The sequence below is a fragment of the Agelaius phoeniceus genome, chromosome 13 (assembly GCF_051311805.1).
Source record: "Agelaius phoeniceus isolate bAgePho1 chromosome 13, bAgePho1.hap1, whole genome shotgun sequence".
NCBI classification, from domain to species: Eukaryota; Metazoa; Chordata; class Aves; order Passeriformes; family Icteridae; genus Agelaius; species Agelaius phoeniceus.
This window is the reverse complement of record NC_135277.1, coordinates 6,715,943-6,735,566: the sequence shown is the minus strand read 5'-3', so window position 1 is coordinate 6,735,566 and position 19,624 is coordinate 6,715,943. Positions and strand designations below refer to the sequence as shown.

General features: G+C 40.6%; 1 protein-coding gene across 5 annotated transcripts in view; it reads right to left on the bottom strand.

The window, feature by feature from the left end:
- AKAP13 (A-kinase anchoring protein 13) overlaps window positions 1-19,624 on the bottom strand; it is a 208,928-nt gene that overhangs the window by 24,222 nt on the left and 165,082 nt on the right. For all 5 annotated transcript variants that reach the window (XM_077185732.1, XM_077185734.1, XM_077185733.1 and 2 more), the window contains 7 exons: window positions 18,862-19,039; window positions 18,190-18,298; window positions 14,032-14,157; window positions 10,203-10,245; window positions 8,328-8,433; window positions 3,407-3,578; window positions 185-252 (listed from right to left, as the gene is read on the bottom strand). In XM_077185732.1, coding sequence (XP_077041847.1) covers window positions 185-252; window positions 3,407-3,578; window positions 8,328-8,433; window positions 10,203-10,245; window positions 14,032-14,157; window positions 18,190-18,298; window positions 18,862-19,039 — 802 coding nt within the window. The remainder of the gene's footprint in view (window positions 1-184; window positions 253-3,406; window positions 3,579-8,327; window positions 8,434-10,202; window positions 10,246-14,031; window positions 14,158-18,189; window positions 18,299-18,861; window positions 19,040-19,624) is intronic.

The following is a 19,624-nucleotide window of genomic DNA, read 5'->3' as shown; positions in this document are numbered from 1 at the left end:
TCTGTGTATTCCCCATATAAACAGTATGTTTAACAGTTTTCATTATGTGAAAGCTTCAGCACTGGGGCTGAAGTTCTGAAGTTCTTTACAACAAACTGGAAACTTTGTGACATGTGGCAGAAAGTGTTTTATATATATATATACACACATATATATTTTCAGTAGAGTAGGTGAAATCCCTTACCTTCATTTTGACCTTTGCACAAGAAGCAAAATTCTCCTTACAGCCTTTGTGAACAATTGCATTACAGTCTGTCAAAAAAAACCAAAAACCAAAAACCAATTAATTAAACAAAACCCCACAGAAAACAGGTCCATTTTTGCTGTTTGTAATCTGAACTGTTAACTTACACAACTGAGAATTGTAACTTTTAGGCATCATTGTGGTTTGCATGACTAGCTGAGACAGAGGCTGCTTTCCAGGAAAATTAGCCTTTTGTTAATAATATTTCCTCAGAGAATTTAACAGGAAGTTCTGTTTAAAAATCAATGCAAGGTTGGATTGTCAGGGGTCTTAGTTTAAAGAAAAAAAAAAGGAAAAAAAAAAACCTGATGGCATTATCCCTCTGAAAGTAAGGTAGAAAGCAGAAGCATGAGACAGAAACAGAAATCAATTGTAGGGCCAGTATTTCTCTGAAAAGACAAATACTGTTCTCATCAAGACAAGGACTATGAGAAGAAAAAGACAGGAGGAGGATGGATAAATTAATTTACATAAACTCAGAGACCATGGATAAGATCTATGGCACAGAACCCAAGTGCTGCTGTATTGCAGGGTTACCAGAAAAGGTAACAGGAGCAGCATCTGTCAGGAATCCTTGAGGTTGGGACTTCCTGCTGGAAACTGAAGTTTTGGTCCAAGAGCATCACATTCACCAATGCAAAGACCATCATACTTCAAATTTGCTGCATATATGCCAGAGCAAAAACTGAGTGACTTGATTTTTTGGTTTAGTGTTTTGTTTTTTTTTTAATGCCCTGAGTCTGCCCATGACTTCTGCCAGCAGATTTCTGGGAATCAAAGTTTTCAAAGATGATTAAAACTCCCCCTTTTTTTTTTTTTTCCAATAAGAATTGAGAAATGGGTTTCAGGCTTTAACTCTTTTGGCAGATGCAAGATCAGAGCTCAAGATGAGATTCAGTAGCTTAGAAAAAAATATTTCCACTTATTCATGACAACACTAACACAGATAATGAACTGTATTTTACAAGTAAGTGTGAAGTTCTGAATTATTTCTTGAAGCAGAAAAAAACCAAAAAAATTCTATGTCCAGAATGACAAAATATGTTCACACTTCTAGAATCTCTTACATTTGGGATGACTCAACAAAAGCCAGTAACTCTGCTACTGTGACAGAGATGAGGGTAAGGTCATAGGGTGCTGCTATTCTGACAATGTCTCACAATTTCCTGTGTACAAGAAGACAGAACAAAGCAACCTGAAAACTTGTGCAAAAACCCACAAGTGCTGTAAGCTGCAGACGAAACAAGAAGGAGGAACAGAACCTGCTCCTCTGGTGCATGAACAGAGGCAGTGAGCCAATTCAGAATCATGAAATTCACACTCAAGCCTTGAAAGCATGAAGACAGCTCTTTAGTGTGTACCATTTGGCAAAAAAAAAAAAAAAAAAAAAAAAAAAGATTTTTCATGTTATTCATGTTAAAAAATCTGGTTGTAGGGACTTTATTCCTCCAATTCAACTCTTCAGCAAGAAGGAAGTTCCTCTAACTCCTGTGTGTCACTAGTATTAATAACTACAACCTCCAAAACCTTATTTTCTGCATCACTGATAAAAAAAAAAGGAAAAAAGACAAGGCAGAATGCTACTAAAAATCAGGGTCTTTTGCTTGCCTATTTGTTTCAGAGTATGCACAATCTTTCAGCATTGAGTAGATGTTTCAGGAAGCTGGGGAGGCATAACTGAAAAGCTGAGACATTGATTTAAAAGACCCATGCTTTAAAAGGCATTAAAAGTCATCCATAGGTGAGACAGAGCAGTGGTGGTAGCACCAGCCTACATCAGCACAGGAGGATCAGAGCCTCTGCTGCTGCTTATCCATCATTTCCAAAGCATCTGAGGCTGATTTTTAGATGTAATGGGAGAAAGAACCACTCGCTGATGTGAGCTCTCAACATAGGCCTTCACCAATCTTTTATGACATTCATCTCCTGGCCAATGCAGAAAACATGCAACAATTGTGCATCGTGCCTTGAAAACAAGGAAAGAACATCTCTACTAAAACACATGACATTGTTGGGTTATTTTAACTCATTAGCATATAGAGCATTAAACTGGGATATATTTGATGTTCTACGTGGCTTCAGGAGCTGTTAAGAAAGTCAAGTGGGGAAAGGGAGAGGATGCATTTGAGGGTTTGTAATTGTTGATGTTTTACATTTCCCATCAGGCTGACACAGAGCGTGTCTCAGACAAACAACTCTGCTGAAATCTCTTCCAGGAAACTCAGAAGTGGCATTTGGGATTCAGCTGGCTGCTCCTTCCCCTGCTCACATCCACCAGCAGGAATGGAAGGCTCCAGCCTGGGAGCAGTTCCCGCAGTCGCTTTGACTCATTTCTAAGCTAGTGGAGAAAAAAATTACTAACACTGAGGAGAGGAAAGCCTTTTCCACTGAGCTATAGTGGGAGAAAAAATGGGTTTTGTCTGCATGTTCTATAGCTTTGGGCTGCTGCATGAGCCAAGCAGCATTCTGGTCTTGACCACACAAACACCACTGACCTTATCGAGCTGCAGGCAGGGGAAACCATCTGATAAGAAATGAGAACAAAATCCCCAATCTCTGAGAAACCTTCAGTGAGGTTCCCACCATGCCTGTCCTGTGCTGCATGTCCTTCACATGCACACAGGTACCAGTCATTTGACCTGTGATGCAATTTCTTGTTCAAAGGGAGCAGGGGGTCACCATTTCCTTTTTGTACCATGTGGTTCCCACTGTGGGCTCAGTATTTCAGAGAACTAAAGCAGTACACCACAGAGGGGTGGGACTTTTTTTCCCCCCACTGCACATAGAAGCCATGATCCAAGCCAGCTGTCCCTGTCCTTTGTCCATCTTATCAAAGCACCTCAGCTCCAGGCCACTACATGCAGCTGAAATAACCAAAGTTCTCCTGACTGATAGAGCCCAACAAGGGGTAGAAAATCCCATGGCCTGCTGTGATGGCTGAGCTCAGGCTTAGGAAGGAGGTTTCAGGACACCTCCATTGAGCCACGACTCATTTCAGTCCAGTTTCCACAAGGCAACACACCACTCCATGAATCATTATCTCCAAAGCCTCCCTCCCACCTCATATCCTCAAGCAAAAGGAAAATAAAGTGTAAGGTTTGCATTTTCCATGCCAGATTCAATGAAAAATAAAAGGAAGGGGGGGAAACCCCCCCGACTTACTTGCACAGTAGTACGAATCCTTATTGAAAGGCTTCATACAGTGGTAACAGGTTGCTTGGGCTACAACGGAGGTTGCAGTGAAGAGATGTCCATTCAACAGCTTCTTATCTTTTTCCTTCTCCTTGGAATCTTTGTCCTTCTCTTTAGTCTTCTCTTTATCTTTCTCTTTTTCCTGCCGAGACAGAATGACCCAAAGCCTTGTCAGTGGCTGAGGTCTCTCCCCCAGTTACAGATTGCTCAGTGTTTGCCTTTGGCATCGATCGAGGTGCACCTGAACAATGGCCATGTGTCTGCACAGCTCTCCCTTCAAAAAGCCCCTGTGGAAGTGGATTTACATACTACTGACTCACACTGGTGTCTACCACTGCAGGTGACACTGAGTCTGTTCTGAAGGCACTTATTTCCTTCTACTTTTGTTTTAGACTTGCTTGGCTTTAATGACTTTACCTCTTTTCTTTTTCTGGGCTCTCATCAGCGTCTTCAGCACTTTAAATAAATTGTGTTAAATACAAATACCACATGTAGTGTGTATCAGACTTTCAACACAGCTGATTTTTAAGGCCAAACCATAAGGCTCGTGATTTTCAACTGCATTTCTAATGGAGAACACAAGCTCTTCCTCAGTGCCTCTACAGCCTTACTGCCAAAATATTTCCACCTCTGTTTTCCTTCCAACTAGCAACTTTTTCAACAGTTACATGCAACCCCAAGTAACTATGTGAAGCTTTTTGGCAAAATGGATCTTTTACAAACTCTCAACTTATGGCACCAAACAAAGGCTGGGGAATAACAGCAACACCATAAAAGAGCCTCTGATCTTCCACAGGCCACGACTCAACCTCTAGGCTACTCAGCTTTCGAAAGATGACAAGCACAGACAGTTTCTCCAACTCTTAGCAGAGTTTTTGCTTCTTTTCTGTCTCTACCTTAGATAGAAAATACTAAATACTAAAAATCTGAAACATTTTTCCCTGCAGCCTTTCATGGATTTGGAATTCTTCCAAACAAATTTTAAAGGAAACTCCACAGAAAAACTCTGTATTTGAATTACAACAACTCCTTGTCTTTCCATATACCAACCTACAAAATGTTTATGATACGAGTCAACTCCAGGTCTGTACTTTTGACTGTTGCTGCAGATTTCCTGGCATTTGAAGGAGAATCTTTACCAGAAGCTGGTAAAGGCTTCTGTCAGCTTATCTTTGCATTTTGTTATTTATTTTGTTATCTTTGCATTTTGTTATTTGTTACTGTCCCAGCCTGAATATCAGAGAGCTGCAGAGTTGCCCACATCAGCAACTGCCATGAAGTGGCTTAAAGAGGGATGGAGCTCTGCAGCCACTGCAGGGAAACTGTTGAGCCCTGGATGATACACTCACACCATGAGGAACTCAGCCTCAGGACTCCTCTCCCAACACATCCCAGGCAAAATGCCAGTGCCTGAGTCTCTCCCTGCAAAGTGTCAAACAGAAAGTCTATTTACTGGCCCCAAACGCTGTTTTGTTCTGCAAATAAGCAAAACTAGGAGTATTACCATATGGAATAATCCTGTCTGAAGGAGAAAAGCTGCCAGAAAAGAAGTCTGCATTGCGTCACATCTCTGCCTCCTCTGAGCCATCAGCTTGGCTCACACTACCCCACAGGAACCTCCACAGCCCCATTTTCCACCCACTGACCCGACCACTTTAACCATATCCAGTCTGGGAGGATTCAGGAACTAAAACTCAGCAGTTTAGGTCTGGGCTGATGGTACCAAGCTGATGCCTGGAGTTTTGCTCTACTTCCAAGCCTTGTGAAGCTCCAGGAGAGAAGATCACTCTAAGCTCCAGCCAAATCTTGTGACTCTCACGCTGAAAGAGATTTCCCATCCTATACTTTAAACCTACCTGAAGTTCACTGCAAAACACAGCAATTCTGAAGTCTAATTTTAATTTCATATAAAGCCCCAGGAAAAAACAGGAAATCAGTTCACCACTTTCAAAAAGGAAACAGCAAACTCCACACAAGGGCTGCCAGCCACTCCCCTTAAGGACAAGGTCTCACAATGAGATTTTTTTTTCAGCTTTTTCTTTTCTCCTGCGGCAGTTACTGGAACTTTATTTAAAGAAGGACTGTAGGAACAAGACTGTATTTGTGCTGTTGGAGCTGCCAGTGAGATGTGGAGCCCAGCTTCGTGGCTGAAGTGATGTGCCAGAGCAGGCACCACGGCAGGTACGGCGGCAGCGCCGCGGCAGAGGATCCCACTCCCCAGGAACCACGCAGCTCTTACCTCCCAGTGCTTCAGTCCCACCAGCTTCACTGTTATCTGAGGTACTTCTGAGAATCTATTCCATTTCATGGACATCCTTTCCCTGGGCAGGAGAACTGCTCCCCACCAGGAGCTGCTCCCCGCTAGCCCATGGCGATGCCGGAGGCTGCGGCAGGGCCGGGGACAGGAGGCACAGCACGGAGGAGTTGAGCAAAAGGGGGAGGGGCAGGATGATTGCTGACTTCCTTAAAGATGATTTTAGCTGTTTTGCTGTTGCTTCCATCTTGCCCTACCTTAGCTTCCACTGCTAAAAAAATACAAAGCTAAAAACCAAACCCATACATGAAAAAAATGATGTGATTAATGTTTTACAAGTCAATATAAGACGACCTTTTTTAAAGGTAGAGGGGAGTAAATCAAACACTCTGATGTTTGGGCTACAGAAAAAGTGAATTTTCACATACCTCAGTGTTGCTATGTAGTACTTCAGCAAACAAAGCGCTGCAGAAGTTGCCCAGACAGAGAGGTTTTGTGTGTTTGAGCTCCTCCTGCTCTGCAGGTCACATATATTCCCTGTCTCCTAATCCTTTCAAACACTTGCAACTCCTACAATACACCCTGAAATGCTGCTGCTGGCACAGCACTGCCTTATTACTGTGCAAGGCCAACGAAAAAGAGAAATTACTCATGCTAATTGTTGTAATTTCTCAGAAAGTCTTGACCAAAATTAAAAAAAAAGAGGGCTTTTTCCAGAACTGAGAAAGATAGAGCATGTTTAAAACTGCAAATGTGAATCAGGGCACTGTGCTAATAGCAAGAGATTCATTGATAATCCAAAATAACAAGCCAGGCAAGGGTAAATTCCTGCCCACTTCTATCAGTATCCCTCCCCTCCAGTTAGTGCTCTAAACACCCCTTTATTTTTAATGTTTTTTTTACATAACTCTCTGCATTTTCCAAAAGGCTCATATGTGCTTTATTTTACTTAATTTCATCTGAGAAAACTGCATTTCTGAAGGTCAGGAGATAAGTAAAACTAAGCTGGAAAGACATTGAAGCCTCCCTCCCTCCTGACAGCCCAGAAACCAACTTCCTGTGTCAAACTTCTCCTTTCAAGGTTTCTTTTGTTGCTTCTGTTTTTAACTCTTACAGGTTTTTCTCATTTATAATGTTTCTGAGAAATCAGTGTTACGACAAATTTTTTGGTCAAATTATTTAAATGTACTGGTGGAGCCTTAAAAACGTACATAATGCAAACATTCCACCATGAGCAGACAAGAAATTGTAACTTGAATGATATTTTGGCTTTTATTCAGTAAAAGTATGAGAGTTGATATGAGCTGCAACTTTTGTAGTGTGTGTTATGGCTGGGATTTTGGAGCAACTCTTTATCAACATTTTCAGACACAATCATGAAATTAGTGAAATCAAACTGCACTGAGCAAGTATCTAAAAGCATTGCCGTTACATCTTCTGTCCCAAGCACATCTCTTACCTCTCTCTCCAGTTCCTGCTTTAGAGATTACTCACATTAAGTGCAAGAACCAGTTAATGAACTTCCATTCTCACTCAGAGTCTGTGCAAAATGCTCCTGGACTTCTCACTGGTGTTTGCACAGAGGTTTCTACATAAACAGATTTACTTTTGCAACACTGCACTTTGCAGCAGGAAAGAGCATTGTCCTAAAGCTGCCCAGAAGCAGCTCTGAGCCACTTGTGGCTATCTTGAAAGACAGATCCATAACAAGAATCTGTGTGTCATCACATCATCACACCTCTCAAGGGCCTGCCAACATTATTTACCAACACATTAACCACACATCACCTAACAAGACAGCAAAGTGCTCTGAGCTTCTGTCAGACAGATGAACTGAGGTGAGATTCAAGCAAAAAAATCCAACCAAGCCAAGAAAATCTCCAAACATATATTAACCTTCAAGGGACAATCTAAAGCAAAAACAGCCCATTTGTGTGAATGATCAAGCATTAATGTAATTATTTCTGTAATCAATACTGTTCCCAGGAAATTCAGCTGTAATCAATACTGTTCCCAGGAAATTCAGGGCTTAACTTTCAGCAAATTAAATTTTAGGGTTTCAAGGCTGGAAAAAAGGGAAAAATATAAATATTGGCCATTGTTTGAGCAACTTCTCCTGTAGTGCACAGGAACTTTGTGGCAAAAGTAAAAAAATGATGAGAAGACAAAACAGCCTAAGGCAGTCAGTCCCTTCTTACAGCTCCTGTCCTTGTTTTATTAAAGGTTCTCAGGTTCTGTAAAAATTAGACTCATTAATCACTACAAAGCCCTAACTCATGCCAGGGCAAAATTTATTCTCTCTGGGGAAATGAGTGAAACCATAGAATCATAAAGGCTGGAAGAGACCTTTAAGATCATCCAGTCCAACTGTCCACCCAGCATTGTCACTGTAACCCAAATCCAGGACCCAGCACTTGGCCTCACTGAGCCCCACACAGGAGTCCCTGGGCTCAGTTTTGGGGTGCTACAATTTCCCATGGAGCCAGCTCCTATCACCCCACAAACACTCCTGCCCTTTTAAAAAAACAAAAAGGAAGGAAGGAGGAAAGTAAAAAAAAAGAAATTCAGGCAAAGACTTAAACACAGAACCCATCTCTGCTGCCTGTGGGCATCCCACAAATCACAAGAAGCACTTACTTTGCTCTTCTTGCTGCTGGACATTTTATTCCTGAGGTAGCTGAAGGTGCGGCTGACTTTTGTTACACCTTTGCCAGCAGAGACACTGCTGCTCTCTTCAGATATGCTAAAATAAAAAAAAGGAAAAAAAGTTGCTTTTATTTTTTTTTCTCCTTCCCAAAGCATCTATTAAATGGATAGATTCTTTTTAAAGGATGAATGCATTTATTAGCCAATGCAGTCTAGGTGCTTCATGGTGTTTTACCAGAGAAGGAAAAGTAAAAACAAAATGCCAATCCACTCATTTTGAGATAAAATTCAAGAAATCCTCATATCTGTTTTGAAGCAGGCCATGCCATAGCACCCTCTGCTGCTCCCCTTGTCAAATAACCAGGAATCATTAATGCTGTAAAGAACCATTTCCTTCCAGAGAAAGACATCTAATGAACTCTGAAAAGGCAGTGAATGCCTTTAACAGAAACCACACTGTCTGCAAAGGCTCCCCTGAGAAATGGGAATACCAATATTAAGTAATAAACCACAATGGTTATGTATATTAATTTAGGAATTTTTAGGATCACAGATAATTTTTGCCAGCCTTTATACGCACAAGCTTGACTTCTTCAGCTCTGATAGAAGAATAAGGAAACTATTATTGCATTAAAGGAGATAGTCTGTCAATATTAAGTACAACACAAACCAAAAGCAGAACACAAATACTAATTAAATCAAGGAGGAGAAGACAGCAGAGAGCAGAGGTGAAGAGCCTCCCAGTCACAAAATAAAGCCAAAGCTGTCAGTGGCACAGAGACCAGATACCCAGTGCCACAAACATCCTTCCTCCAGGGAAGCACCTTGAAAGCCACCAGGAAGATTGTCTCCTCTGTGCAGCTTGCAAGGATGGAAAGGAACATACAAACACATGGCCTTTGTTACAGAGAGACAGAGAGAATTAGCTACAGGCAGAAAGAACTACTTTTAGTGTAACATAAAACTCAGGGTAAACCAATACCCTGCAATAATGCATAATCAACAAACAAATTTTTAATGCATAATATGATGTTATTAGCTATGAATAAACAGAGCCTTGTTCAGAGATGAGACTTAAACGTTCATATTCTGTGATCTAAAACATTCTTCAGCCTCTAGAGACACAGAACTGATTTTCACAACTTCTGCTTTCAGCTGAAGTGCCCTGGTGCCAGGAAGGCTCTGGGGTGCCCAGGGTAGAGGCCAGTGCAGGAGTGGCCCCAGCAGATGCAGGGTGTCCCAAGGATACTGCAATAGTGTACAGTGTATACTGAAATACTGTACTGTATATACTGCAATACTGTACTGTATATACTGCAGTAGTGTACAGTGTATACTGCAATACTGCACTGTATATACTGCAATACTGTACTGTATATACTGCAATAGTGTACAGTGTATACTGCAATAGTGTACAGTGTATACTGCAATAGTGTACTGTGTATACTGCATTACTGCACTGTATATACTGCAGTACTGTACTGTATATACTGCAATACTGTACTGTAATCAATACTGTACATACTGCAATATATATTATATTATATATACAATATATACTGTACAGTATATACTGCATTACTGCACTGTATATACTGCAATACTGTACTGTATATACTGCAGTACTGAAATATTGTATATACTGCATTACTGCACTGTATATACTGCAATAGTGTACTGTACATACTGCAATACTGTACTGTATATACTGCAATAGTGTACAGTATATACTGCAATACTGCACTGTACATACTGCATTACTGCACTGTATATACTGCAGTACTGTACATACTGCAGTACTGTACTGTATATACTGCAACACTGCACTGTATATACTGCAATACTGTATATACTGCAATACTGTACCTCTGCACTGAGGAGCCCATGGAGCTGCCCAACGACTGTGTACCTGCAAAAGATGGGAGGGGAGAGGGGGACAGGTTAGACTGCAACCTTAGCCCACTGATTCCAAAAAACAAGGTTTGCATATTGGGATGGTTCAAGAGGAAACAGAAATGTTTTCTGGAAGTGGGTGTTTACAACAGATTTCACGTGCTCAGGATAAAGCTTGTTCCCTGGATCTTTAGCTGCTCTCAAATTAGATGCTGAGGTGAAAGCCTGTTTAGTATTTTTATCACTCTTCAGCTATTAAGTAAAGACCATGCAACTGTTAAACTTGCTGGTAAATCAGGGTGGCTGAAACAGAACTGCCAATTCAATGACAATAGGTATAAATGAGAATCATTCTGACACAATGCTTTTATTTATACTCCGCTAGAAAGGATCTATTGTACAGCACATCCGGGTTTCATGTATGAAACTTTTCTCCTTGATAAAACTGCAGTTTATTTTCCCATCAAAATCCTGAGGCACTTCATAAAGAGTAAGGGAAACAAGGGAAGCCTTATTCTGTTTTCCACGAAACGTTACCAGCCTGGGGCTTCGTCACGAAACACTGCTTGAGGAAAGGCTGAATTTCAACATGAAGCTGAAGCCCTGCCAGAGGCACCAACTCTCTCTACCCAAGAAACCTGCTTGCACAACGCATTTGGAGCAGATCTGGGAGCTGACACCATTTACCAGAACCATTGAAGAGCATTGAAATACCAGGATGAAATGATCCAGGACAGAGGGCTCTCTCTGAAATAACTGGGCTTGCCAGGACTCAAAAAAACCTTCACACAAGCACTGTTTGCAGCCCTATCTGAAATTCAAGAAAAAGCATGACTGCCACCTTACTAGGCTTCTGCAAATATACTGCAAGAAAAACAGTATTTTGGCTCAAATTCTCTTAATGCTAAGGGTGAATGCAAAAGAGCTACTTGCCATTAGAGGCCAAGATGGCCCTTTATCCAAAAGCAGTAAGAGCATTAGGAAAAACTGTGCATGCAATACTAGGCTTTAAATATGGATTTTCTAACCACTGATTCAAGTGCCAACAGAGTCTGAAACAGAAATATAATTTCTTCATATTGAGAAACTAAAATACAGGCATACCCTGTTACCTAAACCCTGCTTGGAGAGCTCTGTTAGTATTTCCCTTGCAAAATCTTTCACCTCATTAATGATTTATCCCAAATACACCAAAGTTAGTGATACTGTAATATGTATGAAATGAAGTCTACTATTCCACTTCCAATAGTGATATTATATTTTTATAATATAAAACTATAATATAAAATCTAAGTGCGTACTAGGATCTCATAAGTAATTTACAGACTCCCAAATCCTTGGTTAAAACTCCAGTAACTCTGGTTCCCATTTCACTTCTAGCTTGCTTTTAATCTGGGTTAGACCTCCTTACTCTTTCCTTTTTTTTTTTTTAGAAGATTCATCAGTTTGACTGGATTTAAGTATTTCCCAAACCTTTTTCCCAAACCTGATTTTTCTTTGCAGTTAACATCAGAAATGTGAACAAACACTGAACGAAGAGCTGCAATAATTTGATATTTATGACTGCTTTTCACTACCTTGAGAAAATACACTGCATGAGAACTACAGTTATGTATAATTTATCTTTAACTTCAATAGTTGTTTCATCTTAAAAATGGGATATTCTTGGTGCTGGCAGGCAAAATGGATCCAGTGAAGAATTAAGGTCTGTTTATGATTTCATATTTTAGATTATAATATAACATCCCATGATCAACACCGCTGCAAGCTGTAAACCCCAGAAAGATAAGCATAGAAAAAGACACATCTCCTCACCTTCTGGTTTGCTTCTGAAGTAGAACAGAGGAAGGAAAGCTTATTTTCATAACCTTTTTGTTCCCTGTCATGACCAGGACCAAAACTGAAATCTGACTCCAGAACCCACAAAAAAATTAAGTTTTTGTTTCAAAAGCCAGAACTCCTGTCTATGTCCAAGGAACCGGGATTAGCAGCCAAAATTTGCTGTATTTATCTGAACACCTTTTAAGCACCACCCACAAAAAATAATTCTTATGGTAGCTGGACTTGAAATAATTCATCAAGATCCATTCTGCAGAAAGCAGTGACTGGACTAGGATGTTGAAACCAGCTTGCAATGCCTTAATGCTGTCAATAATTAAACTTTTGTGGCTCAAGAAATCCAAAGGCTTCATAATAATTGTCCAGCCATCTGAAATCCGTGTCTTAAATGTATCACCAGATAAACTTCAACTAATTCTCCATTTTCTAAAGGAAAAGCAGGAATGGAAAGGTTGAGGAGTGGTTTGAGAAATGAATCCTAAAGATGTGAAAAAACAAACTGGTCTGAGATTACTCCATGAAAAATGCATTGCCAAAGCAGTCTCAGAAAGAGCTGTGGCTAAATCAACCTTTATAAAGTCACCACAGTATCCACAAATATGTAAAGAAAACAATATCATTGTTTGAGACAATATCTGACATTATCTTAAATGATCATTGTTAACAAGAGCACTGTTGAGGGAGAGAAGATAAATACTGGCTACTTTAAATATCCTCTAAAACTGTCATACCCTAATATGAATATCAAGTATTGGATGCTTAAAAGAAAAAAAAAAGCCAATAAATAATAATAAAATTACCCAAATGCTTAAAAAGACAAAACTCACCAAACAAACAAACAAACATACTCCACCAGAAAGTTTACCTAAGGATATTTTTTACTGTGGAGCATCACATGAATGCAGAGCTGTGTCTTTGCAGTTCACTTTTTAGGGACCATGAATTGTGAGTTTTGTTAAAAGCAGAAGAAAAGGACAGAGAAACAAGGAAGGAGCTTAAATATGGAAGTGGTAATATCACACCTGGGCACAGGACTTTGCTGAAGAAAAGGACAATCCCACAGTGAAGACCAGGAATGGAAAGGAGAAGAATTTAGATGTGTACAACGTGGATGGTGTGGAGATTGTTTTAAATTCAGGAAGCAATCAAAGTCTGTTGGACTGGAAAGCAATTTCCCCCATCCCAGTAAGGACACAAGGAATGTGTCTGGCTTATTTCAACAGTCTAATAAAACATGCTTAAGAAATAGCACGCATTTTGAATAATCTTTGGTAAGCCTATTTTAAAAAACAAGAGGAGTCTAAATTACTTTAATTCAATCTTCTGCCTTAGTTGGGCTGCTTTTAGCAGTGGAGTTTGGAGGAGAAAAAAAGCTGCTGGGGAATTCCCACCTGTTTCCCACAGAACTATTTTGATAACAATAGGACCTAGATATGAACACCTTGAGGATTTAAGGTCTTTGACTGCAATTTGTGTTTTTTGCATAGTCAGGGAACTACGAAGTTGCTGTGAAGATTTTCAGAATTTAATAATCAGGGCTTCTGTCCACTTTTATTTCACTGAGCAATGCACTCACTGTCACCTATGGAGGGCAAGGATGTATCTCCTGCTAACTCCATGCCCTGCAACAAGCTCAAGGCAAATATTTTGATTTTAGTAAAAAAGTAAAGATCATTTTGCTGCTCAAAGTGGCAGGTGATGATATCTGCCACATGGATACAGACTAAACTAACCAGATAAGATGTGATGGTGCTGAGGTAGAAGATTCTTTGGATAATAACCCTTTAAAGTCTGCCATTAGTTAGTATTCAGATCCAGGACTAAGATAATGCTGTTAGACACCAAGCAATGGAAAGGGGAGTTCAATGTTTGCGAGGTGAAATTCCAGTGTCTGAAGCAGAAAAACAGATTTCCCTGTGTTTCCACCCATTACAGCTGCATTGCACAGAAAATGATTACTTACTATCCAACTCCTCCTCCTCATCACTGGAAGAAGAGCCAATAGAAAAGAGAGTTTTAGACTTAGGAATGAGTGGAGAGATGCTGAAGGAGAAGGAGATTCGTCTCGATGGTCGAGTCCGGCCCTGGGCTGAGAAGTGGGTTAACAGCAGACATTAGAGCATGCTTGAAAATGCATTTAATAATAAAAAGGAGAGGAAAGCAGCCAAAGCAAACTAAAAGCAAAGCAAAGGAAAAGTCTGCAAAGCAGCTGGCTCCAGAAAGGCACAAGAAACAAAGAACTGAGAATGTGCAAATTCCAGAGGGTGCAGGTTTCAGAGGGCACAGGTCTCACTGCATGCACAGCTCGAGGCTCCAGTCTTTCCCTATTTTTGCTCACATTTTTTTATAGGATCTCTTAGTGAAGAACCATAGGCAGTTATTTTTCCAAACAGAATACCAACAACAAAATGAATCTCTGGAACAAAGGGCATCAACTTCAGTGAAAGAACTGTCATGGAGTCAAACTACAACAACTCCAGATATCTGTTTGAAGGTGCTTTCTGCACCTTCAATGATACAACAAAGCTACCAAATATTAGCAAGAACAATTTATCTGAAGTGCTGACTTTATCTACCCAGGGAGGTTCTTGCCACTTCTATGTCTAAAAAAAATCAACAATGTTGATAATATTAAGCCCTTCAAAATTTCCAGCATTAAAACGAAGACACTTAAACTTCCCTTCTCTTCTTCCACAATAAAACAGAAAAAACAAGCATCTCTTCTGCCTTACTTTAAAATTTAAGAGTCCTTGTTTTAAAGAAACTGCCTAAACCTGAGAAAAGCCCCACTACATCCTCTTTGGCCCTTGCCTGGAAGATGCCTACCAAACATAGTGCCAAACTCAGCAATTAGTCTGCCAATATGGGATTTCATATATCCCATCATTTATTTTTAAGAGCAGCCCTTGCATAGCAGCAGCTTCCCAACAATTCTTTCTAAGTACATGGTCTCTGAAATGAGAATTAGCAGCCAGCTAGCCATTCTCCACTGAAACTGGATTCCCAAAGGCCCTAATTCCCAAACCTTCTCTTCATACAAGCACAAGTGGAAACCTCTGAGCTGTGAGCTGGTAGCTGGACACCCACTGCTCACATGGTACATCTGAGTGTCCTCAGGAAAGGTGACTGGGACAGGTCTGAGGAACCCCTGCCCCTGGGACAGGTCTGACCCAAGGGTCCTATTTAAGCACCTACATTAAACATCTTCATATTATTCAGCACAGGTATTCGGGTACTATTAAGTCATTCCATGGACACATCAATTCACTTGCAGAACAGGGAAAACAGGCTAAAGACTTTAGCAGTACTACTCTTCCAAGAGAAAGACAAAGCAATTATTTCTCTCTTTGAATAAAACATGGCCTTTCAGCCAGTACAAGGAGGGTTTTTTGCATGGCTGGTATCATACATCAAAACTGAATTCAGAATATAAAAACACTGTCCAAGGAATAGCCAATGCTACAAAAGCAATGCAGAACAAATGCCCCATAACACTTCCTCCAGCCATTAGTCACAAATGCCAATTGTCTACAGGCAATTGACTAAAATGTGCAGAGCAAAGGCATTTAAATGGAAGAACTCTTAGGAAGACCTATGCATTAGTTTTGTTTAGACTGCCTTTTGAAGGAGTTGTTCTAGTGTTCCAGACTTGAAGAACACGATTAGGCAATATGACTCTTTCTTCTGTAGTCTAATGTCTATTTAGACTAAAAGTCAAGATGAACAATAATACTTTACTGTAAATCGAACCACCTTTGCCAGAACAGTTCAACTTCCATTTCAGTGGTTTTATTTATAGCAATTCCTGGCTTTGTAACAGTGCTCCACACTGGAAATTTGCTATTCCAACCCTAAAAGCATTCTTCCGAGCACTCCAGCCAACAGCTCTTGTGACCTCCCTCTATAAAATGCTGAAGGATTAACATTGTGAATGGCCACATCAGCTCTTGGAACATCTGACACATCAGATGCAGTGTGGGCTAGGAACTTGGTCTTGGAAATTGCTCCTGCCTCAGCACATATGACAATAAACAGTAAAATAATAGAAAACCCTCCATATGTTTATTAATCTGGACTCAGTTTTTGAAGTTCTTGAGCACAGCATGTTGCTTTCTTCCCATTCAGACACATTTGGAGGGATCACAGGGTCTTTTTTTTTTTAAACACCTACCACAAAATTATGCAAGAGGAATAAAGAACTGAATTTGTCCTATAATTCACTTTCATATAATTCTTGCAAAACTCTTAAGTGTCCTGCTGGAAAAACATGAACATCAAACCCAGGTGACACAAGGGAGTTTATACACCAAGACCTCCTTGTAAGAGGCACCAAACTGCTTCACATGTCCTACGGTCACAATTCAAACATCACTGTTTGAATAAAGAGGAGGAATGAAGCAGAATAATGGAATGGTTTGGGTTGGAAGGGACCTTAACACTCATCCAGTTCCAGCCCTCTGCCATGGGCAGGAACACCTTCCTCTAGAGCAGGTATCAAGCCTTATCCAACCTGGCCTTGAACACTTCCAGGAATGGGGCAGTCACAACTTTTCTGGATGATTTACTGAAGTTTCTGTAGTCAGGAAGGTGACTGAATCCATGAGCTAAATTTTCCACATTATTCCTTTTGGATGCTTGCATCAACCCCTCAAATGCTCGGATTTTCAAAAACCACCTTCCTATAAAAATGTCACAAATTAATGACTGAGCAAATAAAGCTCAGAGGAATGTTAGTCATGTTTTCATTCAGTGTCCCAAACCCACAGACATCTGCCTCAAAGCAGAAGACTAACTCTGCTACCTTGCCCACAGCCCCTCTGGAGAGGTTACTACATGTTCTCTTTCCCTTCTCTCTCCAGGGACCAGGGTGGCCAGGCTGGCTCTAGGAGGAGATGGGATAATCAAGCCTTCATGGCATTTTTAATGCCAGGTCACAGGACATTTTAACAGCCTTGGCCATCCAGGCTCCTTCAGCCACCAACAGCTCATTTCTGGGGAGTCAGCCAAGTGTTTTGGTGTTTGGTCAGAGGCTGGGGGCAATGCCAAGAAACTGGTTGCCTCAAAAAACAACAATGAAGACCTTCAGCCCAAGGAGGGAAGAGGCAGTGCCACCACACAGGGCAGGATCTGGTCTCTTCACAGGACAGAGCTGCCCTGGTTTGGTTACTGCAGCTGGGGGACACATCTGTCAGGCCACATCCTTATTAATCATGGAATTATCATGGTGAAGAATTTAAAACCATTTCCTACAAAGCACAATCCCTGTGAGCTTTCTCCAGCGAGCCTCCTCCATGAATAAAACACTTTTCTTAAAGCACCTTGTTGTCCTTTGCAAGGGAGAATCATGTTAATAAATAGAAAAGATCAGACACCATCAATAATTGACACGAGCTAACATGTCAATAGGGTTTCTGGCTGGCAATTAATAAAATGAAAACATGTGTAATACATCCAAAGCACATCCAGCTGCAGCCTTCTGAATGACTTTTTCAGCTGAAAGAATCAATTCAGCTAAGTTGCAAAATTAAGTGCTTGTTATCGCTTCAATTAAGCTAAACTGGAAAATTTTATAGAATCATCTTTTATTCTTTTCTCCAGGAATGAGATTCAATAAATTACACCCAACTGCTCCAAAATATTTAACTCAGAATGAATAGCAACAAACTCCTCCAAGGAGATCAAGACATAGATTCTCAAGTTCCCATATAACATCTTTAAAAAAATCTAGATGCAGGGAAGAAAGACCTCAAGTGGAATTTACCTGACATCAAAAGAAGAAACTCTGAAAGGTAAAAGGATGCAAAATAAGATCCTTTTTTTTTTTTAGTTAACAAACTCAATAAATCATATTTTCCATACCAGTAGTCTAATTTAGAAAGAAAAAAACAACCCACATAAGGGAACCTAACAGAAAGAAAATAGCAGGGATACACTGGGAAGAACAAAACTAAACTGAGTGAGTACTGCCTTTCCACCCACAATTCCATGCAGCAGTGAAACATGTACTTCATGTAATAAAGGAAGCAGGAGCGGGCAGTAGCACATTTTGCCTTGGGAAGGAAGCAAAATATACTCAATTATACAGATGACAGAGTGGATAAGGGAAAACTGGATTACTCACTGTCGAGCACTGGTTTGCTAATTGACATTAGAGACATGGATTTGGTCAGTGGAGATGAAGCAGCAGAAGAGCAGAAGTTAAATCCTTGTGGCTGTGATGTCTGATGCACCTGCAGAACAGGACAGAACCACGCTGAGTATGTCAGGAATGACAGAACCACCCCAGCTTCAGAGCCCAGTTCAGGGCTCAGGTTTACTGCAACTCTCACTTTGAAACAATAGTGTACAGGTGAAATGCAACATTTTGTTTTGCCTTTTAAGTGTCAGACAACTAATCATGCAACACAGAGACTATGTGTGTTTGATTTTCTTGCAAGACATTAAAAATCAGATATTGTTATAACTCTCTGATGGCCATGGTAATTGCTGTTGTGACTCCAATTCCTCAGCAGAACTAGGCTATGGTTTAATAAGACAAAAAAGCCTGATGCTTAGCAGTTTGTTCCCCAAAAATGCCCATCCTCTAAGCAAGAGAAGACACAAGTGTTGTGTTGCCCCAAGGACAAAGTAGAAAATTTAAAATAGCTGGAGATTCCTCCATGTTAAAGATGGAAGATTTTTAGTATTATGTATATGCACATATAAGGTGGAAACCTTTGTGAGACTGTCACTTGGGAAAATGACTTCCAAAATGTTGATGCAGCATTTCCCAACAGTAGCTGGACAGCTTTACCTGGTGGTTGTAGTCCCTGATTTCTCCTTGCTCGAGCTCCTCAGTGAGCAGGACCAGGGACTGATTGCTGGCAAGTGGACTCCTCCTGAGGTCTTTGGAGCTCAGGGAAGAAGCCTCTAGGTTTGTAGAGGGCTTCTTGTTCTCACCAGAGTCTCCAGTAAGGCCTTCTAGGCTGTAACTAAAGAGAAAGCACAGAGGTCAGGTGCTGCCAAACTCTCAGGGACCAGGTCTTTCAGCACAGAGCACCTGCAAACATAAAACACAGAGCAGGCACTGAAGTGTGCAGGCAAAGGCAGGTGTTATTCCTCAGCAGGTTCTTTTTTCTTCAGAGCAAATAGCAACATCTTTGTGCTGCTAATGAGACATAAAGGTTTGTTCTCTGCTTGAACAACCATTGAAACTCCTGGTCGACTGCCTTTCCTACTGGATTTTTTACTCTTTTTGAGTGGTGCATAGGAAAATCCAGAAACACCCCTTCTAAAGATTTTGGCATTTCCACATATTCTCTTTGATAGCTTTTTATTAGGCTCTCCTTTGGAATAAAGCCACCCAAATCAAACTACCAGGTGCTATCTGTCCTGGACCAATACCCCTCCCAGCAGCCTCATCAGCTGCTGTAACTCTCATCTCTGCAGCCACATCCTCTGAATCTATTTTAGATCTTGACACTGCACAGTTTTGGCACTGATAATGTCATTTATTCTGCCAAAGGTGGTTTCTCTTTTATCCATGCTGTGGTTTTGTTTTTAAATTCAATAAATGT